The 26,969-nt window shown below is 41.5% G+C and overlaps 1 protein-coding gene across 3 annotated transcripts in view; it reads left to right on the top strand.

Annotated features, from left to right (window-relative positions):
* The window catches only part of NHS (NHS actin remodeling regulator), a 338,916-nt gene that overhangs the window by 284,978 nt on the left and 26,969 nt on the right, over positions 1-26,969 (top strand). For all 3 annotated transcript variants that reach the window (XM_081794285.1, XM_081794284.1, XM_081794286.1), the window contains exons 2-3: positions 5,020-5,172; positions 9,606-9,739. In XM_081794285.1, the coding sequence (XP_081650411.1) occupies positions 5,020-5,172; positions 9,606-9,739 (287 nt within the window). The remainder of the gene's footprint in view (positions 1-5,019; positions 5,173-9,605; positions 9,740-26,969) is intronic.

The following is a 26,969-nucleotide window of genomic DNA, read 5'->3' as shown; positions in this document are numbered from 1 at the left end:
TAGGTTGTGTGAAAATCCCATGAGTGTAATACACCTGATGACCAGCTTGGCATGTAGTGGAGCTCCCAGTGAGAGCCTATAGTTTTGGACAGGAGAAATGAAACAGCCCAGAACCTTTTTTTCTGCTGTAGGGGATAAAAATGAGACACATAGCCCTATTTCCCATTGTAATCCATGCCCTTATCTACCCCTTTTTTGGAGAGCAATAACAAAGGAAGGAGAGGACAAGTACCAGGCAAGGCAAGCAACTGGCTCTAGGAAAATAGATGCAATAGTGGGAGGGTGGATTAGTTTTCTATTGCATAACATCGTATTACAAATGTAGCAGCTTAAAACACTATCCATTTATTATCTTGAAGTTTCCATGGGTCTGGAGTCTGGGCACAGGTCCACTGGGGTCTTCTGCTCAGGGTCCCAGTTGTCTGCAGTCAAGGTTTTCGTTGGGGCTGAGTTCTCATCTGAGGCCTGGGGGCTTCCCCCAAGCGCAGTGGTTGTTGGCAAAATGCATTTCCTTGAACTTGTAGAACGGAGGCCGTCCGCTATTACTGTCTGCCATTATTTGCCACTCAGCCTTCTCTACAGTGTGGCGGTTTGTTTCTTCAAGGGCGACAAGAAAATTTCTCTGCTGCTGCTTGTCTTTTTTTTTTTTTTAAAGGGCTCACCTGATTAGGCTAGATACACTCAAGAAAATTATCTTTTTGATTAACTCACAGTCACGGGAATAGGGATCTCAAAATCTCCATTGCCATATAATGTAACATAATTCCCAGGTTCTACCTACACTCAAGGGGGGTGGGGGACAACATAGGGTACACACACAAGAGGACAGGAATCTTGAAGGCTCTCCTAGAATTCCGCCTACCACAGACGGGCCCCTGATGTATCCAAATAAGCAGAGGAGAAACTCTTGCTTCTCTTTGTAGCATTTTTATGAGGAAGAACATTACTGGGAGTACTAAGCCCACTAGCTTTCATGGCTGAGCCATGGTGTAACTGTTAAACAGGGAAGAGAAGGGTGCAGAGTGCATGTGAAGATGTCTGACAACTTTGAAATGGCAGTGGTGCAATGAGCTTATGAATGAGTGTATTAAACTTTCATTGAACTGTTACTTACAGAAAGGAATACATTTTTTTTTTTTTTAAGAAGGAAAATGGGAGTTTTCCCTGGAAGAGCTCCATTAGTGCCTGTATGTCTGCCTCCAGTGGACACATAATACTAGTTAATGCTCTGTAACCAAAGGACAAAACTGAGAGCAAAGGGATTAAAGAGTTTTCCTTCCCTTCCCCGTCTAAGAGATAAACACAATTGTAGCAACTGATGAGTAAAATGTTTACCTGCTAATGCGTGGCAGAAATCCATTATAGCTTCTCTGCAGATAAAGAAACAGACTGGATGGGGAGAGGTAAGGATTCCCAGCCCTGAATGCTGTCATTGAGAGAGCTGGGTCTTCCTAGGAACTGTGACTTGGCTGACTGTGCTGGAACTTGTGTTAGTCTTTGCATCTATGAATCCACAACCCTGAGCAGCAGGCAGAGTGTTGCAGCCCAGAAACTCAGCACTGCCTTGCCCAGTAGGCACAGCAAGAATGTGTTTATGGCATCAGCAAGTCAGGGGTACCCGAAAAATGTTTTTTCCCCCAAATAACTTTGTATTTAATATTGAATAACGAAGAAAGAGAATTTTACAGAACTTCTTTACATTTGTTTTGTGATTGCTAATTTATGCTTTAATTTGGGATTAACCTTTGCAGAAAGGTGGAGTTGGAGGAGTGGAGACTATGACCTTTTTGGTGTTAGGGCCTTTAGAAGTCTAGAGGTCTTAGACTATCCCTCGGGAATGGTAGAATAGTAGAACACAGGAGTCAGCCAGAGGTCTCTTCTCCCAACCTCCTGCCTCCAGGCAGGATTACATCTAAACCGTTTTCCCACAAAACCAGAGAACAGATGCTCCAGGAGGGCAAGGATTCTTGTGGGTTTTGTTCTGTGCTGTATCCCAGCACCCAGCACTGTGCCTAGGACATAAGAGCTATTTGGAAAACATCCCAGGTGTGGATAGAGGTTTTCATTTGCAGCGGTCTCTTCCCTCCTACCTTGTTGCCCGTCTCCTTTCACTCATAAGATCCCAAGGCATCATCACTTAACATTTTGTGCTTCTCACATATGCCTCATGATAAAAACTAATCTGAGGCACTTTTCAAGTACAGAGATTACTAGGCCTCTGTTGGAAATTCTGGTTCAGGAAGTCTAGGCCGGAGCCCAGGAATCTGTGTTTCTGACAAGCACTTCTGGTTGAGTCTTTTCTTCAGATGAACGCTGAAATAAATAGCAGGAGCCCAGCTCTTCCCCACACTAAGGTTAAGGAGCCATGATCACTTGACCATGGTTTCTGAGGGGCTATCAAAAGTTAACATCCTGAGCTTCTCGTCAGTGGTGCTATGGGAACGAGGGGCTATATAGCCTTCTGATCTATCCCCAAGTCACCTGGACCCAGCCCTGAATCCTGGCTCCTACCTTCCTGAAAGGATGGGCCTGGGAGAGGAGGTGCTCAGGAGTCCCTCTATTCCTAGAACTGCCCACTGAGCTTCTTGGCCTCCTCTTTTCCCCAGACAAGCTCTCCGTTCAGTCCCTTCTTCCAGCTGTCATGAGCACATGAATTCCCACCTGCCTCTGTTAAGTCTGCTAATGACCTCTGCATGCAGGCAGGGGCTGACTTTTTAGTCAATCTTGGTCACTGAACCAGAGCATTTCTCCAAGGGTGGCTAAATAAAGCCTCTGTCTCAGCACTTCCCCTACTTTACATGGGAGAGGAGGGAGGCTCTGATCCAGATGTGGCCTGCCCTTTCTACCCACCTCATGTGAGGCCTGAAGAGGCTGGTCTCTCCCTCAGGGATTCCTCCCAGGGTTTCTTATCCCCAGGACTCAGTGACCCCTGATTGGTTCACCAAGCACTTACAGTTTACAAGGAAAGGGTTGAAGTTATAGAGTAACTCAAGAAAGAAAAGTTGCTGCCTTTATGCTTGGCCCCACAGAACTTTGCCCTAAGAATACTCTCCCCTACCCAGGGAGATAATCCTGGGATCTCTAACCCTTGGGCCTGAATTTCTTCTTGGAGATTAAACACCAAGGAAGAAAACAACCTAGGTCAAAGGGAGTAATCTGCTCTGTAGTTGAAGGTGAGAGAATAGAACAGAGTATTTGTTTATGGTTGTCCAGTAGAATAGCTACCTATAGCTGTTTAAACTTAGATTTTTAAAAAATTAAAAATTGTTTAATAGCCAGTGTGGCTAGTGACTACCACATTGGATGGCACAGCTAATAGGGCATTTAATCATCACAGAAACTTCTGTTGGATGGCACTGTTTTAGAGGTATGGCATTGTCCCTTTGACCCTGTCCATGTGATGTTTCTTTAGCATCTTTGGAAATATGTCTTTGTTTCTATTGGCAGTCTTTGTGGTTATGATGCATTATTCTAGGGGAAAAAAAACCCACTATTGAAGACTGCATTAGAAAACAAAACCAAAACCAAAAATAACTGCCATAAATGTAGTACTGGGTGGGAGGGATTAGTTATCCAAAGGTTGTATTTTCCCCAGTTTTTTTTCTATTTCCCTTCTACAAAACTATCGTTTCTCCTTTTCCATTTGCCTTTCTGCTTTATCTGTAGATTATCTGGTTCTGTGCAAGGTTTCCCAGACAAGTGAAATGATAAACCAGACTTCAAAAAGAAAAGGATCAGAGAAGAACCAAAAATTTGTTTGGGGCACGGGAATAAATGGTTGGGCATAACACCCCCAAATCACACACTGGGGGAAAGAGGGAAAGCAGTGGAAGGAGACGAGACTGGGAGGAACAGGGGTCTGGTCTGGATAGCAGGCCTGGCAGGTGAAGCACTGGGGGCCAGTTCTCACCATTCCTGAGGCTGGCAAGCTGCCCAGGCGCTCTGGAATTCCTCTGTGCAGTAATTTCCTAACCAAAATCTTCCTGCTTAGAACCATTTCCTCCCATAAGAATTTGTCTTCAATTCATGGTGGATCTCCATCCTAGACTCAGTGTGTGCATGAAGAAGACCTTGAGCTTAAATGCTGTGTTTGGGGGAAAGAGGCCTCCTTCCCTACGAGTTGCAAGGACGGTACACCTCTCCTCACCAGCGCTGTCTGGTTTCCTCACTGAACCCCTGGGACCTCTGTAATGGGCTCTTCAGTGCGTGTCCTCTCCCCTGCATGAAACTAGGGAAGCTGAGCAATGCTTCGAAAGACAGCAGGCGATGGAGTCGGCAGGTGATAGGCAGGGTAAGGTGAAACAGTGAGGGTTGGGGGCCCAGGGTCACAGGAGACAACAAAACAGGGGAGAAGCGAAGTTCAGGTGGGCATCAGGAGCAGGTGTACAGAAGTATAGTTCCAGGCCCTGTGGCCAGAAGACTGGAGCTGGGGTGACCTTTTTGACTCATTCCTGAGGCTTTTGTCTGCATACTTTCTAAAAAATGTTCATTTATTTATTTGGGGGAGGGGAGGGGCAGAGAGGGAAGAGAGAAAGAATCCCAAGCAGGCTCGATGCGGGGCTCAAACTCACGAACCGGGAGGTCATGGCCTAAGCCGAAATCAAGAGTCAGACACTTAACCGACTGAGCCACGCAGGCGCCCCTCTGCATTCTTGGAAGGCAGGACCTCCCATGCCACCCCCTAAGCAAGGCTGGCCAGGAGTTTGTCCAGGTTGATGAGTGACTGTGTCAGAGAGCATAAAATGAAAGGTGTGGAGAGGATGTTAGCTGGTCACAGGCAGATGGTTGGTGTCCTGGGGTCTCCCATCCCTTAGCTCGGGGGCAAAGGGTGTCTTTTTCCATACTGTAAGCCACAAACCTTTCCCCAGCCTTGCGTGAGTTCCTGATGTGAATGCAGCAGTCTGGACTTCCACTCCACACAGATTCCCCGCCCCTGCCCCCCTCCCCACCCAGAGTCTGCCAGATGCACAATTTAAAGCTTGTGATGTATAACACCCCGTTTCTCTCTCTGTCTCACAGCCGTCTCCAACCTGGACATTGAGAGTAAGCTGAGCGTATACTACCGCGCCCCGTGGCACCAGCAGAGAAACATCTTCCTCCCGGCCACGAGGCCGCCCTGCGTGGAGGAGCTGCACCGCCGTGCCCGGCAGAGCCCGCAAGCCCTGCGCAGAGGTGACTGATTCCGGGATTGGGGGTGTTGATTTTCAGGGAGAGAGGGCATGGAGCTTGTCCATCTGAGGGGGGGTTCTTTCTCTGTGCCATCAGTTCCGGCACCATCCCTTGTTACACAGCAAGTACTTCGAAATGATCCCTTTTCTACCCTGAAATGAAATTCGTGGGTAATTATATACATAATTAAAAATAGCATGATCTGAATATGATAATAAAAAGAATTTCAAAGGAAAATTATTTCTGATATTTGCAGTATACAATGCCTGGGCACGACTGCACTAGAAGACCTAATGAAGCAGTCAGATGTCTGTGCCTATCAAAAGTAGGTTTGGATTAAGTCAAGACACTCAGAAGCCATTCTGAACAAAAAGTAGAGGGAAATGAAAGGGCAGAGGACACAACCATAAAAACTGGTATGTTCTGCATATATTAAGCATGAGCAAAAAAAGACTAGAAAAAAAACCTTTGGATTATAATTTAAAGAGAATTAGATTTGACTCAGAAATAGGTTCTAGGCTTTTCTGTTACAAGAAATTCTGATAGGACATTTGTGGGACCTAGAGCACTATTTCATTGTTTAGGAACATCCTGTGCATTGTAGGAGGGCTGTCGTCCTTGGCTCCTGCCTAAACCTGCCCCCCTACCCTCTGCCCCAGGGGATCCTGCTCCTGTTGAGAACCATTCTACAGCGGAGTGAGTGGCAGCTTGGAGAAGTCCGAAACCTCCCTTAGGGTCACACACAGCCCATTTAGATAGAGTGCCAAGACTCAGAGCCAGGCCTCCAGACCCCTGGCCAGAGCTCTTTTCCTCCTCACCATACACTGTGTCCTAGGAAAATAAATATTTCTCTTTCTCTTTCATTCTGAGAAAGCCAGAGACAGGCACAGAACAAAGTAGAAGATAACAGCCTTCTCTTACCTTCCAGGGGCTCAAAACCATTCTAATTAGGACAAGGAGATTAAAAACTGGCATCACCCTTTTAGAGACCCCTAAATTGGGTATGAGAAGTTGGCACGCGAGCTTTTTCGGCCTTTAGATTTTCGCTGTGTAGACAGATGGTATCTGTACATTCAATGTCTTTTTTCCAAATTCCCTATGTTCCTTTAAGGAATGGTATTTTCCAAAAGCATTACAATTCAAATAAAATAAATAATGTCACTAGCAGGATGGAGAAATGACAAATCTGTTTTCAGCTTATTTTCTTCCACATGTGTATGACTTCTCCCTTTTCCCATATCCCTGTGTTCTCCCCCTTTAATGAAAGAATTAACCTACTAATATCCCTAACGCAACTGTTGCTAAAAATGCCCCTTGGTTATTAGTAGCAGATACTGTGACACTTAGGATGAAGAGTGATGATGGGTATCCTCTAGAGGTATCTCTGGCCTTCTTACTATTGACTTTGATTTTTAAAGTTGAGTCACTTCGATTTTATGGTTGGCTGAAAAGTCCTTCTTTACCAAATTTTTAGTGCAGGCCATCTTCTGGAAATCTTCCTTAACATACTCCCCATTCCTTTGCAGCCTCGATTAGGCCCCCTTCCCCTAATACTATCCTTTGACTCCTCCCAATCGTGCTACTTACAAGCTTATAACTAACCTTTTACAAGCCTATCTCCACTCTTAATCCATGAGCAACTGAAGAGCTAGGATGAGATCTTATTCGTTTTTATTCAAAGCACTTAGCATGAACCTGACACAAAGTAGGTCCTCAATGAATGTGTAAGTAAATCAAATTCTGTAAAAAACTGGTTGAGCATAGAGGGCATAGAATGATGACAGGGGAGTCTGATCATTCTCACTAAATACTTTCTCTGATCCCATCATCAGAGAGCTTGAGTTGTGGTAGCCCTTTAGACACAATTATTTTTATCCCTTTATTATTATTCATAAGTCATCCCTGATTAGATTTTCCCAGATTCAACCAGATAACATCAAGCTGCTTGTACACTATCCCATTTCACTGTGTTGTCAGCTTTGGACTCAATGACAGAACTGAGGAACAGCCAGTGCCAATATCAGTTTTCTCAGAACTTCCTCCTGGGGACTGAGAGGGATACAGGGCCTCCTGGGGTTTTGGAAGAAGACCTCAGAGCTGTGTCTCGCCCTCCCAGACTGGCTTTCTTTGAGGTTGTCTCAACAGCAAATCTTGGGTGTAGTAGTTTTAATAGCACTGCAGAGAGCCATAAACAGGAATTATAGGCATCATAGAATTAAAAACATGCAGTGTGGAATTAAAATTAGAAAGTGACTTTTTTTTTTTTTTAACCTTGTCCGGGAAACATAGTAGCTTAGCACTGCATTCATCAGAATACCACTTCTGCCATCTGGTGGCCGTGACTAATAGCTAGCCGACAAGGGCCTTGCTCCGCAGACGCCGGAGTAAGCTCCCTGTAGGTTCTCTATCTGGACAGCCCAAAGGTCCTGGCTTCCACCAACAGTGAGTGGATAATGAAGCAGAGACAAGTGAAGCTGTGGTGGCGGCAGCACTGTGCTCCTTTTGGAGATGAGGCTGTAAGAAGGGAGCTGATGGGACTGAGATCAGAACCTTAGAAATTGGCTGCTTTTGAGATCTGCTCAATAGCAGTCCCTTCAACAAAGTCTACTGAGCTCCAAGCATTGTGCTAAACCTAGGATTCAGAGGGTAATAACTAACATTTGGGCCCTGTCCACGAGGAATGCCTGTCTAGTGAGGTAGTAAACAGGGAATTCAACAGGGATGTGAGTGCTCAGAGGAAAGGACCGATCATGCCATGGAGCTTCAGAGAAGGCTTCCCAGAGCAAGTTGCACCTCAATGCATTTCAAATTATTTAGAACCTGATTCCTCTCCGCCCCCCCGCCCACTTTTTTCTTGGCAGTTCTTTATGCTCAGAGCCAAATGGCTTGAAGTAATGCCACTGTTTGTTTCTAAGAAGAGAGAGGGAGAAATTACTAAGTGGCTATAAAGAGAGATTTATATTTTATATTTCCTTCCTTTCAAGGTTCAGGGCTGAGGTCTAAGTTCCATTAGCCTAAGGGAATAACGACCAAGAGTCTACTGCAGTTTCAGACTCCAGTAGATGAATGTTTTCCCCACCCCACCGCCAGAAAAAAAAAGTATTATTAGGGAGTCATTAATCTAGCCTGCTTCTTCCCAGCCTCAGGCAAATGAAAGAGAGAGATTTAAGAAAGTGTAGGAAGGGAGCAACTGAATGGGAAATTGAGTTGATGTGTCCCTCCTGACTCCCTTCCTCTGACCTTTTCCTAACCAGTGACACCTGTATTCTACTCGTTATGAATTTTAAAATGTACCTTTTTCTTTGTGCTGCCCGTTTAGAAAAGCCCACTGCTTGCTTGCAGAGAAAAACAGGTGGTGGCAGTGGAAAGACATTTATTTCAAAAGGTCTTTCTGATGAACACTGGCTGTGGCGGCAGTTTAGCAAAGACTACCAGTATGTGACTTTGTACCTTGGACTTGTGAGGGGGTCATAAGATTTCAGACCCTGGGCAGGAGTGCAGGCTGGATTGGGCAGGCAGGTGGCTGTTAGTGTGGTGTGTTGGGCAGGGTGTGCTTTGGAGCTCGCTGAGACACCCAGAGAACAAAACTGTGCTCTTGATGCCTCAGTGATTATTGTTAAGAAGCCAGGAGCACTTCATCCCACGCATGGAAATTTCTTGGCTTTCCCCAGAGGTAGCTTTACTCCTAAATCGGCCAAATGTCCTCATTGGGATTCCTATACTTTCTCTAGCAGCCCAGGATTTCAAAGCCCTTTGAGTGTTATACATGATGGGGCTTAGACGGCTGCAATGGTGTGGTCACAGGTTTTCTAGAAAAGAAAATGTAGTCAAATAAATAATTGCATGATAGAAAGATAAAAGCCCTGATGTGTAGTACCCACTAATTTCTGTGATGTAAATACTCCCACCGTGGCCCACTTCTAAGCCACCAGTAGTTTCAAAACTGGTTTGCAAAATTCCTGAACACCTAGCAATCAGCACTCCTGAGCCAGCGTGAGCTGGCTCTACCACCTACTGGATGGCTGGGAGTGTATGTTTCTGGCACTCCCCAGGAGACTCTGGCACGTCTGTGCCTACTGTCCACTCCAGCATCAATGTCACCAAATCTTCCCCCGTTGTTCTAGACTTTTTTTTTTTTGTTTTGCTCACGTTGTTTTGAAATGAGGCATGTTGAAAAATGTACTGCTTTTTCCAGACTCAGAGTGAGCCGTCTTGTAGAAAGATTACAAGATGGACCCACTAAAATGTAAGCGCCAGTCTTCATATTAATGTGAAGTGAACGTTTAGTTTGGAACCATTCTAAAAATCTTACTTGGTATACAGATGAGCTAGATTAGCAAAAACTTTTTTCTAGCCTTTTGCTCATCCTCCCAAAGGGGAAAGAGAAATGGAAAATGCCAAGGATGTTTCTGTATCGTTACTTTTTCTGCCCCTAGAACACCGCAGCCGGAGTGATCGCCGGGAGCAGAGAGCCACTGTCCCCCTTTCTGTAGTGGCTCCTCCACTGCCAGCCTACCCCCCAGCTCACAGCCAGAGGAGGCGCGAAGTAAAGGACCGGCACTTCTTAACGGTGAGCTTGGCGGCCAGCCAGCAGCCCTGTCCTTGCTCATCAGAAAACATGAGTGGGTCTTGGGAGTCACAGTGGATGAAGCTGGGCCACGTGAGAGAGCAAATCATGGGCATTTGAGAGCAACTGGAGTTTCTTCTCCCCTCTTTCATTCATGCGTCTTTTGGAGAATAGAGTGGGGATTCAGAAGTATTTTTTTAGTTAACTGGTTGCACAATGCAGCAAAGCAATAATTAAGGACTCTAACGTCAGAGGGAAAAACTTGCTTCAAACACCAGATTTCCTGCATACAAGCTAAAAGACGTAGGGCAGGTTCCTTCTTAGCCCTCAGTTCCCTCCTCTCTAAGATGGGGATATTAACAGCATCTACCTCATAAAGTTTGAGGGTGAAATGAGATAAGACATGGAAAGAATGTAGCACAGTGGCAGGCACAGAGTGAGACCTCGATATATGTTAACTGTTACTGTTGAATGTTAAGCGCTAACTGGCAGGCGATCATGTAGATGACTCGGTGGGGGTGGGCTGAGAAAAAAATGATGTGAAAACTTAACATATGAAGATGAACCATTTCATCATTTTATGCTTCCCCATTCTATAAAGGAGGCTAGTTCTGCAGGGTAACCAGTTACCAGAGGGCCCCCCTCACTGCTAGTGATTTCAGCTTTGCCTGGGTGGGTGTGGCTGTAATGCAGCCCAAGCCCCAAGGATGGACCACAGATGAACCCAGAACACCTACAAAGTCCATCACCTCGGGTGTGCTTTCTAAGGCCTCGGTGGGGATAAGTGCTCACCTATAGAATTGATCTTCCATTCAAGTTCTACCCCTCAGACCTGGAGGGGACGCAGAACACAGATCTATGCATTAGGCTCACAAGGGCTGCACATTGCTGCAAGAGAAAAGGCTGCAGGGACTGGGACCGGACCCTCTGAGGAGGGGCGAGGACTTCTGTGACCCAGTCAGCCCACATGGCTGCCAGAGTGGGCGGATCCCTGCTCCTTTGTCATTCTGGTTTGAGGCCAAAATCTAAAGTTGTTACAAGTGTGGGTCCAAGTTGAGGTTTTCACATGAAATGAAGTTTGTATGTAGGATAATACACCCTGCACCTTTATGGTTTTTACACTATGCAAAATAGATGCGAAATATTTGGACCACATGACACCAAACATGCAGCTGAGAAGAGACTTCATCTAAATGAATCTGCATGATGTACCATATCCGGATAAAACAGTGAGTGATAGCGAACAACACACAGACATTAGGCTTCACAGACTTCAGGTTCACCGAGTCTACTCGGTGCCATAGCACACTCAACTACACTGCTGTGGTGCAGCCCAGGGGTAAGAAAGGAAGGTGACAGACTCTTAGGGCTTTCTAGGTCTTTATATAGAGCAGTTACACATGCTAGTGATTTGTCACAAAAGTTCTTATTAAGCTCAAATCTGCTTGCTAAAGCATTTGCTTTTAATGAGGCATTTTCTGCATAAAAATGCTAAAAATATTTTTCCATTCATTATAACATGTTTTGTGGCTCATTAAGTTGTTTTTTCCATGGGGGCGGGTGAGAGAGAAGAATGTTGAAACATTTACAGAAATGACATAAAAATATCACCATTTGTCATAATCTGCATAATTTTTAATAAAGTCTAAATACCAAAGTAAGGCTCTAGGAAAAGGCCTAAAATCATGAATAACAACGAAGGTGCTTCATTGACCCAACAAACATCAATAAGAGAAGAGGTCTAGATCATACTTACGTAAACCAGAAAGTGTACCCACCTCAAATGATAATACTTAGTATTTCCAAGTAATTGGGGACATTTTAACTGTTTCATTTCTCTGAGTTTGGGTCACCAAGTTCACTGGAAGATCTTCCATTCAAGTTCTAGCCCTCAGACCTGGAGGGGACGCAGAATACAGAACACAGATCTATGCATTAGACTCACAAGGGCTGCACATTGCTGCAAGAGAAAAGGCTGCGGGGACAGGGACCGGACATTTGCAGCCAAACTGCTAGATAGACCTTTTCTTACATAGCAAATTGCTGGATACACGTTTTGTTAGACAGTAACTCTCCTTTCATCTATGAGACTTTAGTTGAGCCATTTTTTTTCTTCCTTTAAAAAAGCATTCCTAATGAGATTCTGATACATGATCTTCCACAACCCTGCACCCTACACACTGTAGTTTGCTCATTAATGGTATAGACTGTGAAGTCAAACTGCCTGGATGTGAGCACCAGCTCTACCGTTTGTTAGCTAGCTGTGTGACCCTGGACAAGTTAATCATTTCAGTGTCTCAGGGTTAATAGTACACAGTACCTCACAGGTGTGAAACAAAGATTGAATGTGTTAGTACATGCGAATAGTACCTGATGCACAATAAGTACTCAATATGTATTGGACATCACCATCATTAATAGCCAGTCAAGTTCGTGAAGTATCAGTGATATACAGTAATAAGATTATGGGTCTAACTAGGTTTAAATCCCAGCCCTACATTTTCTCAGTTGTGTGATTTTGAAAAACTTACATCTTTCTGAGTCCCAGTTTCTTGTCTGTAAAATGGGGATAATAACTTCAATTTTAGAAGGTTGTTAAGAAGACTTAATACGATGTTATATAAATACAATTAAATTGTATATGAAAAAGTTCCCAGCATAGTGCCTAAAACACACAAATATCTGAAACTATATTCATAATCAGGATAAAACTCTAACATATAGTCACATATAAGACTGGAGGAAGTATAAGTTGTTACACTCTTTCTAGAGGGCAATTTCCAATTGTCAAAACTATAAGATACTAAATTATGCTAAGTGAAGTCAGACAAATACCGTATGATTTTACTTCTATGTGGAATCTAAAAACCAAAACAAATGAATGAACAGAAAACAGACCCATAAATACAGAGAACAAACTGATGGTTGCCAGGGATGGGTGAAGGGCAGTGGGAGGTACAGGCTTCCAGTTATAGACTAACTCATGAGGATAAAAGATACAGTACAGGGAATAAAATCAATGGTATTATAACAGTGTTGTATGATGTCAGATGGTAGCTACACTTGGGGTGAGCATAGCATAATGCAGCATAGACTTGTCACGTCACTGTTGTACCCCTGAAACTAATGTAACATTGTGTCTCAATTATACTTCAATAAAAAGTAAATAAAAGTGACAAAAAAAAACCCGTAAGATGGGGCACCTGGCTGGCTCAATCAGTGGAGCGTGCAACTCTCGATTTTGGGGTTGTGGGTTCAGGCTCTACGTTGAGTATAGAGATTAGTTAAAAAAATAAAATCTTTAAAAAAATACTCTTTGATTCAGCAATTCTATGTGTAGGAATTTATCCCCAGGCAATAATGGGACTGTATGCAAAGATGTATTCACTAAGGTGTTCATCAAAGCACTGTTTCAAACAGGAAAAATAGTTATGTTAAATGTCCACGGTAGATACTTAATTCTGATATATTCTAGGATAGAATACAATATCAAAAATAGTGTTAGAACACTCAATGAAATGGAAAATGTATATATTTTATCAGAGATTTTTAAACAGTGTATAAAACTGTGTATAGTATGAGCTCAAAAAATATCTATGAGTGTATATGTGAGTATACACACACACACACACACACGTGTAGGAGAAAGACGGGAAGGCTTACATACCTGTGGTTCCCAAACTGTGTGCTGAGGTACTCCAGGGCACTGTAGTGAGCTCCTAAGGGTGCACTGGGATATTGTAAATTTTCAAGAGCTACAGTGTCCTCTGTTTGTATCTGGTGATGGCTCCAAAGCAGCCTCATAGCTCTTACAAGTGGAAAGAGGGGGTGCTTGGTTTCTTGACATGTGATTTAAATAAAAGTTCTCCAAGGGGAATGCACAGGAGACTGACCACACAATTTAGCTTTTTAATTTTTTTTTTTTTTTTCAACGTTTATTTTATTTTTTGGGACAGAGAGAGACAGAGCATGAACGGGGGAGGGACAGAGAGAGAGGGAGACACAGAATCGGAAACAGGCTCCAGGCTCCGAGCCATCAGCCCAGAGCCTGACGCGGGGCTTGAACTCACGGACCGTGAGATCGTGACCTGGCTGAAGTCGGACGCTTAACCGACTGCGCCACCCAGGCGCCCCTAATTTAGCTTTTTAAAAAAACCCTCTGTCAGCTGAAGAGTCAAGGTTTGTTTCCCAACTTTAAAGTCCATCTGGGAGTCCTCCTTCTTCAAGGGTGGCAAAGGAGATAATCTCAGGCCGCCAGATGTTTTTCCAGAGGAATTCTACTAAACCTTCAAAGTTTAGATAATCCCAATGCCCTACAAATTGTTTCAGAGCACTGAAAATAAAGTAGAACTTCCCCATTTCTTTTATAAATCTTTTATGAAGGTTTGATACCTAAACCTGGTAAAGACTGGGAGGAAGGGAGGGGGAGGGAACCATAGACCAATATCACTCATGATTATTAATGCGGAAATACTAAACTAAATGTTGGCAAACAGAATACCACATTAAGAAATTAATATGCCATGACCAAATGGGATTTATCCTAGGAATGGAAGGTTGGTTTAATATTAAGAAATCTATTAGTATCATATACCGTATTAATTGATCTAAAGGAAAAAAAACCATATGATTATCTCCATAGATGCTGGAGAGGCCTTAAATAAAATTTAACACCTATTTTTATAAAAAGACTTGAGAAAATAGGAATTGAGTGGTACTTCATTAACACAATAAAATATGTACACCTTAGTCCTAAAGCCGGTATCTTAATGGGGAAACACTACAGGCATTTCCACTAAAATCAGGAACAAGGCAAAGATGCTCACTATCTCTGCTACTAATTAGCATTTTACTAGAGAGATTAATCAATGAATTAGACAAAATAAATCAATTACAGGCATAAGAATTAGGAAGGAAGAAGTAAAGCTATATCTAGTTGCAGATGATATGATACTATGGGATTTTCCTGGTAGACAATCAATGATAAAACTCAAACAGTAAAAGAATTCAGTAAGGTAGTAGGATACAAACACACAAAAATCAATACCCTTCATTTACACAAATGATAGCCAATTAAAAGACCTAATAGTAGAGAAAACTCCATGTATAGCAATAACAAAGACTAAACACTTAGGAATTAATTTACCAGAAATGTGCAAAACCTGTATAAGAAAAACTATAAAGCATTCCTAAAAGACACAAAATTAGACTTTCTCAAATGGAAGGATGTCCCTTGTCCTTGGATAGAACGATTCAGCATTATAAGCAAGTCAGTTCTAAGTTAATTCATAAATTTAATCCAATCCCAATAAAAATACCAATAAGCTTCCTTTTAAATGGAGTTAGACCCATTGATACTAAAGTTCTCATGGAAAAACAAACATACAAGAATAGCCAGGAAAACAGTGACAAAGGAAACCAATAAGGGTGAGTAGCTCTACCAGGCATTAAAATATCTTTAAAGCCTTTATAATTACGATAGTGTGGTACTGATACATGAGTAGAAAAACATACCAGTAGAAAAGAATACAAAATCCAGAAATCAACCCAAGTATATATGAAAATATAATCTACAATAAAGGCAGTATCTCAAAACACTGAGGCAAAAGATGGGAGCTTTTTTTTAATGATGGTAGAACAACTGGTAGAAAAATTTCACCAGAGTTTCTCAGTCTCGGCACTACTGATGTTTCAAGTCAGATAATTCTTTGCTGTGGGGGCTGTCCTGTGCATTGTGATGTTTAGCAGCATGCGGGGCCCCTACCAAAGTGATGCCAGGAGCACTCTTCCCCCTCGTTGTGACAACCCAAAATGTCTCCAGACAGTGCCACCAAATGTCCCCTGGGAAGACAAAATTGCCCCTGGTTGAGAGCCATGTAATGAGATCCATACCTCACACCATACACAAGATTAAGTTCCTAATGGATGAGGGACCTAAACATAAAAAATGAAACCATACAAGTACTGGAGCAAAATAGGGGTGAGTTATTCTTTTTTTTAAGGTTTTATTTTTAAGTAACCTCTACACCCAACGTGGGGCTCGAACTTACAACCCCAAGGTCAACAGTTGCATGTTCTACGGACTGAGCCACCCAAGCACCCTGAGGTGAATTATTCTCTAACCTCAGTCTAGGAAAAGGCTTTCTAACTCTGACTCAAAATACAGGGGCAGTAAAAGATTGATGAACAGTAAATATTTTTGCATGCTCAAACACCAGAAACAAAAGAGAAGCAAAAACTGGCAGAAAATATATGCACTTTGTACCACAGATAAAAGATTATTATCACTAGTAGATAAATACCTATTCAAAATTGAGGGACAAAGAAAGGAACAAAAACCTAGTAGAAAAATGGGGGAAAGCCTTGAACAGACAATTCAAAAAACACAAAAATGTTGCTTAAACTTAAAAACTGTTCAAACTCACTCACAATGAGAGAAATGCAAACACTGACAATTTATCACCTAATTAGATCGGCAAAAATTAAACAATATGACAACACATATATTTTATTGGTGAAACTGGGGGCGGGTAGGTGCAGACAGGCACTCACAAACAGTGCTGGTAGAAATGCAAACTTGGTACAACCTATCTGGAGGGGAATAAAACTACACCTCTGATAATACAAAAAGATCACTGTAGTGTTGTTTAAAATCACAAGCTATCGGAAATGACCAAGATGTCTATACATAGATGGATGTATTTAAGTATTTATTTATTAGTGATATTAGCCCTTCTTCTGAGGCTCATGTACCTGTAGTGATGGAATAAACTACAGGACATCCACACAGTGGAGGAGCACTGTGCAGGTGTAAAAAAAAAAAAAAAAAAAAAAAAAAAAAGAGGAAGATCTTTCTGAACTAATAAGGAGTGACTTCCAGGACATATTCTTAAGTGAAAAAGGCAAAGCCCAAGGTTCCAGGCACAAGATGACCAATGTAGGAAGGCCCTGAACTAACCTCCTCCATGGAACACACACCGAATTGCACCTATTAATAGAACAATTCCTCCTGAATAAGAAGTGAGAGCTGACTGGACAGCTTCTGAACAACCAAAGATGGAGAGAACAGCAAGAGAGAGAAGAGTCACAGTAAGAAAGGGAACCCCTGTACCCACGCTGGGAACAGCAGTGGGGAGGGACAGTACTGAGGAACCAAGAACAGATCCCTCTGTCCTTGGGCAAAGAAAAAAAACAGCCACAGCTTTAAAGAGCAACTAGCATATAAAAGACACAACACTAGAACTCTGCTAAGCAGTGCAGGAGCTGTGGGAATGTTCTCCAGGTCAGAGGGACTGGAGAATGCACAGTTGATGTTTCCACACCACCTTAAAAGCCTAGAATGGAGCAGGGTCCAGACACGGGAACAGGTTGGTCTGGTCCTCACAGTGGGCTTGCAGCTTCAGTGAGCCCAGGGTCTGCAAGCCCACACCAGCCTCAGTTGCACTGAAGCACAGAAAAACAGCCAGGTTTAAAAGGGCTAAGTAGCTGCGGGTGCACTCTCCCCCACTACCTTAAAAGCCCAGACAGCAATGGCATACCTGGTAGGTCTGGATGCTGTAACTGGCATGTATGGTTATCACCAGGAGCTTTTGACCTCAGCAAGCCCAGGGTATGTAAGACCACACCAACCCTGGTCACAATGGGACACAGAAAAAAAGTCATGGTTTCAAAGGGTCAGAGAACAGCTGGGATGCTCTCTCCCACTCTACCTTTTTTAAAAGCCCAGACCAGAACAGGGCTTGGCTCACAGTGAGCTTGTGACCTCAGCTAACCCAGGGCTACACAACCACCCTGTGTGCTGGAGCACAGAAATTAAGCCACATTTTTGTTTTTAATTGAAAAAATTATTTTATTTTTTTTAAATTTGTCTTGTTTGGTTTTTATTTTTGTTCTTTTTGTTTTTTTTTCTTTTCCTCTTAGTTCTTTAAAATTTGTATTATTTTTTCTTCTTTCTATAAAAAGCCATGGTTTAAAAGAGTAACTAACATATGCAGCCACAGCTCCAGCCAGCCAGCAAAAGTAACCAAGCACACACACAGTCTACAGAGGGGACAACATATACAAGACCACTCCTTCAAGTTTAGGAGAACTAGCCTTTCTGCCTAATCCATAGAAACACCAAAAGTCAAGCAAAATGGGGAGAGAGAGGAATATGTTCCAAAAGAAAGAACAAGAAAAAAACCTCAGAAAAAGAACTAAATGAAAGAGATAAGCAATATGCCTGATAAACAATTTAAAATAATGATCATAAAGATACTGGGCTGGAGAAAAGAAGGGAAGAATTCAGTAAGTCCTTCAATAAAGGAATAGAAAATATTTTCAAAAACCAGAATTGCAGAATACAGTAACTGAAATAAAAACCACACTAGAGAGAGTGGACAGCAGATTAGCAGATGCAGAAGAACGTATCAGCAATCTGGAAGACAGGATGATGGAAAGCACACAAACTGAACAGCAAAAAGAGAAAAGAATTTTTAAAAATGAGGATAGATTAAGAAATCTCTTGGACAACATCAAGAGAACAAACATTCACATCATAAGGGACCTAGAAGAAAAGAGAGAGAAAGGTGTAGAAAACGTACTCAAAGAAATCATAACTGAAAACTTTCCTGACCTAGGGAAGGAAACAGACATCCAAATCCAAAGGACACAGAATTCCAAACAAGATGAACCCAAGGAGGTCCACACCACGGGCACACAATATTTAAAATGTAAACGTTAAAGAAAGAATCTTAAAGCAGCAAGAGAAACAAAAAGTTACCTACAAGGGAAAAGCCTATAGGCTATCAGCTCATTTCTCAGCAGATACTTTGCAGGCCAGAAGGGAGTGCATGATATTTTAAAGTGCTTAGGAAAAAACCTGCAACCAAGAATACTTTACTGGCAAGGTTGTCATTTAGATTTGAAGGAGAGCTAAAGTTTCCCAGACAAGTGAAAGATAAAGGAGTTTATCACCACTAAACCACTTTCACAAGCAATGTTAAAGAGACTTCGAGTGGGAAAGAAATGGCTATAATTAGACATAAAAAATTATGAATAAAAAGATGTAAAATGTGACAACATATACATTAAGTGTGGAGAAGGGAGTAAAAAAGGGAAAAGAATGGGAAAAAAAGTTTTTTTTCTTTTCCTCTTTTTTTAGAATGTATTTGAACTGAAATGACCAAACCTCATAACCACAAACCCAAAACTGATGATATATAAAAAATAAAAAGAAAGCCAAACACAACACTGTAGAAACTCATCAAACACAAAAAAGGAGAACAAGGGATGCATGGCTTGTTCAGTCAGTGGGGCATTCGACTCTTGATCTCAGGGTTGTTGGTTTGAGCCCTACATTGGGTGTAGAGATTACTTAAAAATAAAATCTTGGGGCCCCTGGGTAGCTCAGTCAGTTAAGCGTCAGACTTTGGCTCAGGTCATGATCTCGCAGTTCATGAGTTCCAGCCTCACGTTGGGCTCACTGCACAGCCCACTTCAGATCCTCTGTCCCCGCTCTCTCTGTCCCTCCCCTGCTTGTGCTCTGCTGCAAAAATAAACAAACATTAAAAAAAATAAAAAGTAAAATCTTAAAGAGAGCAAGAGAAGAAGGAACAATGAAGAACTAAAAAAAGAAACACAGGAAACAAATTTAAAAATGGCAATAAGTACATACCTATCACTAATTACTTTAAATGGCCTAACTGCTGAAATCGAGAGAGGCAGGGTAGCAGAATGGATGAAAAAATAAAAAGGACCCATCTAGACTTCAGGAAAGATGGTGGAGGAGGAGGATCCTGAGCTCATCTGTCCCACGGACACAACTAGAAAACACCCGCATCAGTGTAAATAATCCAGAAAACAACTAGAAGACTGGCAGAACAGACTATCACAGCTAAATGTAGAAAAGAGGCCATATCAAAGAGAAGAAGAAGGGCTGAGACTTGGTGGGGAGCCAAACAGACTGGCAGGACTGTCCATAGGAGGGACCTGCAAGCCCAAGAGGGGAGAGAAGAGGACCCTGCACCAGGCACCCCACCCACAGGGACCGCACTGTAAAAAAGAATCCCCATAACATTTGGCTTTGAATTCTAGAGGATCCTGGCTTCATACATTTTTATGATCAGTAAGACTTTAAAAATCAGCAGGCTCAGCTCTGCAGGAGCTGGGAACACAATAGGAAACTGAGTCCCCACCCTTAAAGAGACAGTATAAAGAACAGCCCCACAGAGATACAACATAGAAGTAACAGCTTGAAAACCACGTGCGGTATTCTGAAAGGAGATGTATTTGGTCATTTCAGAGCAGGTACTGGAGACTTGTTCAAGAACAAAAGAGCTGGTAGGCCCCATTTCCCTCCCCAATCCCCCATCCCTGGCTTGGACACACAGGTACCTGCAGGAACCACAGCATGCAGCACTCTCCACCCAGCTTGCTAACAGCTTGCGACCCACCCCCTGCACTCTTTTGTGGATCTGGCCCCTCCAACCCAGCAGGATTCCACAGAAGTTTTCCAGGGCACCTGCAGCTCCCCTCCCACAGCACTGGCTCAAATCTTGTTGGCGCTACATGCCCAGCCCCTGCATTCTCCTACGGACCTGCCCCCTCCAATATACCCTTGGCTGGAGCACATCCAAGGCAGTGCCAAAGCCTGGGTGTGTGCAAGCAGCCCAGAGAAGGGCCAGCACCACTCCAAAGTGACTCCTGGGGAAGATAACCACACACACCAGTCTGACTGCAGCCCCAGCAGCGGGCTGGGGACAGACAATGCATCTCACTGCAAGCCCCACCCACTAATGAAAGCTTCTCAGGGCGCAACATTGGGAAAATGCCCCGCAGTTTGGTGCTCCTACAGCCCTGACAAAAGCCTGATCTAACTTAACTAAAACCCGAAGTGACCCCAGACTGGCCCACTAACAACACAGGAACCAAACCCTGCTCGAAAGCAGCAAAGAGAATCATTGGAGACAAATGACTAAAGGCAAACACAGCACAGCCACAACAGTAGGGCACATACAACACACATAGGAGATACCCCTGAAGTGCCAGGTTCTGGTGAACAGGGAATTTTGCACTGCAGGGCACTACAGAACCTCTGCATCATAAGGACACTACTTTCAAAAGCAGGAGACATAGCTGACTTTCCTAACACAGAGAAACAAACACAGAGAGTCAGACAAAATGGGAAGACCCAGGAAAATGTCCTGAATGAAAGAACAGGACAAAATCACAGCAAGAGAGCTAGATAAAATGGAGATAAGTAGTATCCAGAATAGAGCATATATTAGGCCACATAACAAGTGTCAACAAATTCAAAAAGATTGAAGTCATACCATGCACCTTTTCCAACCACAGCACTATGAAACTAGAAATCAACCAAAAGAAAAAATCTGGAACTAGCACAAATACATGGAGGTTAAATAACATGCTACTAACCAATGATTGGGTCAACCACAAGTCAAAGAGGAACTCAAAAAGTACATGGAGACAAATGAAAATGAAAACACAACAGTCCAAAATCTACGGGATGCAGAAAAAGCTGTTCTAAGAGGGAAATGTATAGCAATTCAGGCCTACATACAGAAGAAAAATCTCAAATTAACAACCTAACCTTACACCTAAAAGAGCTAGAAAAAGAAGAACAAACAAAACCCAAAACCAGGAGAAGGAAGGAAATAATAAAGACCAGAGCAAAAATAAATGAAATAGAAACTAAAAGAACAATAGGGCAGATTGATGAAACCAGGAGCTAGTTCTTTGAAAAGATAAACAAAATTAATAAATGTTTAGTCAGACTCATCAAAAAGAAAAAAAGAGTGAGAGAGAGAGAAACAGAGGACTCAAACAAAATCAGAAATGAAAAGGAGGAAATAACCAACACCACAGAAATACAAAGGATTATAAGAGAATATTATGAAAAAGTATATGACAACAAACTGGACAACCTGTAAGAAATAGATAAATTCCTAGAAACATATAACCTACCAAAACTGAATCAGGAAGAAATAGAAAGTTTGAACAGAATGATCACCAGCAATGAAATTGAATCCATAATAAAAAAAATCTGAACAAACCAAGGTCCGGCATCAGATGGCTTCATAGGTAAATTCTACCCTATATTTAAAAAAGAGTTAATACTTATACTCCTCAAACTATTCGAAAAAATAGAAGAGGAAGGAACGAACATTTCGTAATTCATTCTATGAGGCCAGCATTACTCTGATACCAAAACCAGATAAAGAAACCACAAAAAAAGAGAACTATAGGCCAACATCTCCGATGAACATAGATGCAACAATACCTGACAAAAAAATTAGGAAACTGAATCCAACAATACATTAAAAAATCATTCACCATGATCAAGTGGGATTTATTCTAGGGATGCATAGATAGCTCAATATTCACAAAATCAATATGACACATCTTATCAAAAAGGAAAAAAAAACCTTATGATCATTTGAATAAATGCAGAAAAAGCATCTGACAAACTACAACATTCATTCATTCAACAAAATAGGTTTAGAGGAAATACTTCAATATAATAAAGGCTATATATGAAAAACCCACAGCTAACATCATATGCAATGGGGAAAATTTAGAGCTTTTCCCCTAAGGTCAAGAACAAGACAAGAATGTCCACTCTCCGCCACTATTATTCAACACAGTACTGGAAGTCCTAGCCATAGCAATCAGGCAACAAAAAGAAATAAAAGGGATCCAAACTGGTAAGAAAGAAGTGAAACTTGCACTATTTACAGATGACATGATACTACATACAGAAAAGCCTAAAGACTCCATCAAAAAAACTACTAGAACTGATGAGTGAATTCAGTAAGGTTTCAGGATGCAAAATCAATATACAGAAATCCATTGCATTTCTATACACTGATAAGAAAGTAAGAGAAATAGAAATTAAGAACTAACTTGGATGTAAATTTAACAATTATATTAAATTTAAAAAATTAAGAAAACAATCCCATTTACAATGACACAAAAAAATAATAAAATACCTAGGAATAAACTTAACTAAGGAGGTGAAAGAGCTCTACTCTGAAAACTATAAAGCATTAATGTAAGAAATTAAAGATGACACAAATGGAAAGATATTCCATTCCCATGGACTGGAAGAACAAACATGATTAAAATGTCTATACTACTCAAAGCACTCTACAGATTTAATACAAATCCCTATCAAACTACCAACAGCATTTTTTCACAAAGCTAGAACAAACAATCCTAAAATGTGTATGGAACCACAAAAGACCCCAAATAGTCAAAAGCAATCCTGAAAAGAACAGAACCAGAGGTATCACAATCCCAGATTTCAAGATATGCTGCAACGCTATAGTAATCAAAAGAGCATAGTACTAGCAAAAAAAAAAAAAAAAAAAAAAATAGACACATGGATCAACAGAACAGAACAGAGAGCCCAGCAATAAACCCACAATTATATGGTCAATTAATCTTCCAACAAAATAGGAAAGAAAATGCAATTGGAAAAAGTCTCTTCAACAAATGGTGTTAGGAAAACTGGACAGCTATATGCAAAAAGATGAAACTGGACCATACACAAAAATAAACTGAAATGGATTAAGGACCTAAATATGAGACTTAGAACCATAAAAATCCTAGAAGACAGCACAAGCAGTAACTTCTCTGACACTGGCCATAGCAACATTTTCCTAGATTTGTCTCTTGAGGAAAGGGAAACAAAGGAAAAATAAACTATTGGGATTATAAAAATAAAAATCTTCTGCACATCAAAAGAAACAATCATCAAAACTAAAAGACAACCTACTGAAGATATTTGTAAATGGCATATCCAATAAAAGGCTAGTATCCAAAATACATAAAGAACTTACACAGTTCAATACCAAAAAACAAATAATCCAATTAAAAATGGGCAGGAGACATGAACAAACATTTCTCCAAAGAAGACATACAGATGGCTGGCACAGGAAAAGATGTGCAATATCACTAATCATCAGGGAAATGCAAATCAAAAAACCGCAATGTGATATCACATCATACCTTTCAGAATGTCTTAAAGCACAAAAGACAAGCAGAGAAAAAGGAACCCTCATGCACTGTTGGGAATACAAACTGATGAAGCCACTGTGGAAAAAAGTATGGAGGTTCCTCAAAACATTAAAATAGAATTACCATATAATCCAGTAATGCCACTACTGGATATTTACCCAAAGAACATGAAAACACTAATATGAAGAGATACATGCACCCTATGTTTACTGCAGCATTACATACGATACCAAATTATGTAAGCAACCAATTGTCCATTGATAGATGAATGGATAGAGATGGTGTATGTGTGTGTGTGTGTGTGTGTGTGTGTATTACTCAGCCATAAAAAAGAGTGAAATTGCCATTTGCAACAACATAGTTAGACTGAGAGGGTATAATGTCAAATGAAATAAATGAGAGAAAGACAAATACCATATGATTTCACTCATATGTAGAATTTAAGAAATGAAACAAACAAAGAAAAAAAGAGACAAACCAAAAAATAGACTCTTCACTATAGGGAACTGATGGTTACCAGAGGGGAGGTGGGTGGGGATGGGTAAAACAGGTGATGGGGATTAAAGAGTATCCTTATGATGAGCAGTGAGTAATGTACACCTGAAACTAATACAACACTGTATGTTAATTATACTGGAATTAAAATAAATTTAAAAATAAACTTAAAAAATAAGAGCATGCATATTTTTAAAAAAGGACACATCTGTATGGACTATTACACAGCCACAAAAAAGGATGACATCATGACATTTGAGACATGGACCTACAGGATATTATGCTAAATGTAATAAGACAAAGAAAGACAAATACCATAAGTGGAATCTTAAAAAAAGAAGTCAATAAATGAAGAAAGAAACAAAAAGCAGAATCAGACCTATAAATACAGAGAACAAACTGATGGTTGCCAGAGGGGAGGGCTGTGGGGGGTTGGGCAAAATGGGTGAAGAGGCGAGGAAAAAACAGGCTTCCAGTTATGGAATGAACAAGTCATTGGAATCAAAGGGACAGCCTAAGGAATACAGTCAATGATGTTGCAATGGCAGCATAACAATATGACAGATAGTAGCTACACTTGTAGTGAACACAGCATAATGAATATACTGATCAAATCACTAAATTGTATGCCCAAAACCAATGTAACATTTTGTGTCAACTATATGCAAAGAAATAATTAAAAACTAAAGTTAAGTATCTTTTAAAAAAAAGCCAAAGCCCCAAAAAAGTGGCTACAGTATGCTACCCTTCATGTTAGAAAGAAGAGTATATAAGAAAATATACAGGTATCCACTTACTTGTGTAAAAGAAATAGTCAATTCTGCTATAACACCATATACTCCTCCCTAAAAACTTCCCCACTATGCAAAATTGCATGATAAAAACCAGTTTATGGGGCACATAGGGCACAACACTCAAACAACACATACACAAAAAGTTAGGAACCTAATAAGAAAAAGCAGTAGCACAATTTTACAGGTTAAATACTTAAGAACTATAATATGATAAACGTGTCACTTTACCTAGAAAAAGCCCTGAAGTCTGCTTATGGAATGAACATTGGGAGGGCTGTAGCTCTGTGCGCTGGTGCAAAAGGGGCAGAAGGCTGTAGCCCCAGGCATGGGTAAGTGTGGCTTCTAACACACGGGGTAAAGCAGGGAAACTCAGAGACGTCTGAGGTATGTGCATTTTATGTATTCTTACCCAGCTCAGGTCAGCTGGGTGCAGTTTCTGGATTGACCTAGAATTTCTCATGCATGAAACTGTCCATAAGCAAACACAAAATTCGCATGAAGCTCAGACCGTTCTCCAAGATATATCAATCATGTTGGAGCAAACTCACTTTTTCACAACAAGCATTATTGCGAAATTAACTACACAGGAAGGACAAATCAGAAACTCATGAGACTGGTTTACCAACAGTAAGCAGAAGCAGGCTAGAAAGAATGGGGGGCGGGAAGGAGGCAGTCGAGTCTAGGGAGAGTGCCACTTCTGAGTATATTTTTTGGGTAGGTCTAACTCTTGGAACCCAGGTAATGTTTTATGTACCAGCCCGCCCAATAAATAAAATCAACCAGAATGTGAGCAGAACCCAAAATGGAAAACAAAGAGTAACAAATAAACCTAACTATATTTCAAATGAATATCACACTGAAGGAGGTGGGGAAGAAAGTAGCTAAACCTAAGTAACTTTGGAAAGAAGTATTTTTGCTTTGTTTCATTTTAACCACAAATATTTATTGATGGATTGATATAATTTTAAATAGGATAATAAGGCATAACCATGGATTCAAACAGTTCAAACACCAAAAGAGAGAAAAGCCATTAACTTAGGAACTTTAAACATTCAAGTCAAAGACCTTCTGAGATACTGAATAGATGAGTATCAGACAGCTCTTCCCTTTTGTACGATTCCTATATTACATCACATGATCACAAAGCCAAAATGATTACTTCTTACGGAGTTCCTCATTTATTTATACTTGAGCCATCCCACCCGGCTGCTCCTCTGTTCCCCACTCCTCTCTCCTTCCTTTGCAGTGATGTTCTACAGCCATTCCCTTCCTAAGGAACTGTGTGCACATCTTCCTTCCAAAGCAAGAAAGCAAATAAGCAAGATAGGAGTCACAGAAAGTTAGCCACAGGCAGATATATAAAGGAATAGACTTGGACATTAGGATGGCAACTGCCTAATTCAGTGAGGCCTAAACTCAGCTGACTTGGGCAAATAAGCTGCTGTGGCTTGCAGAAACGTCTAAAATGCCACACCATATCATGTGCCACCAATGTCAGATCCCACGTTTCTAGGGGATTAACAGTGGTCTACACAGGGAGGGAGGTAGTCAACGTAACCAGGCAGCTAATGTGACAATACAGTCAATGCTTTGGACTTCCACTGGGAGTGGACTGCGGCTTCCAGCATGATCATTTGCCAAGTGCAAAAACCTTTAGGACACTAGGATGATCTTTAAATCTCTTGGACAGATAAATTAGGCACCTCTGTAACTCCAACCCTTCTACTTGGAAATGTGAAGTGAAAAACATCTCAGGGCATGCAACACTGAGGCATAAACCATGCAGCACAGGTGGGAATAAAGGAGGCTTTTAGGGTGCCCTGCCTCCTTTCTAAAAAGCCATGAGAAGGTCCCCAAGCATATTGTGAGAGCAGCCATTCTGGTGGCGACAGTGGCCCAAAGCTGAGCAAACCTGCAGGCATATG

This window comes from Panthera onca, chromosome X (genome assembly GCF_046562875.1).
Source record: "Panthera onca isolate mPanOnc1 chromosome X, mPanOnc1 haplotype 2, whole genome shotgun sequence".
Lineage (NCBI taxonomy): Eukaryota > Metazoa > Chordata > Mammalia > Carnivora > Felidae > Panthera > Panthera onca.
The sequence above is the reverse complement of the archived record's forward strand: the minus strand, read 5'-3'. Positions and strand labels throughout refer to the sequence as shown.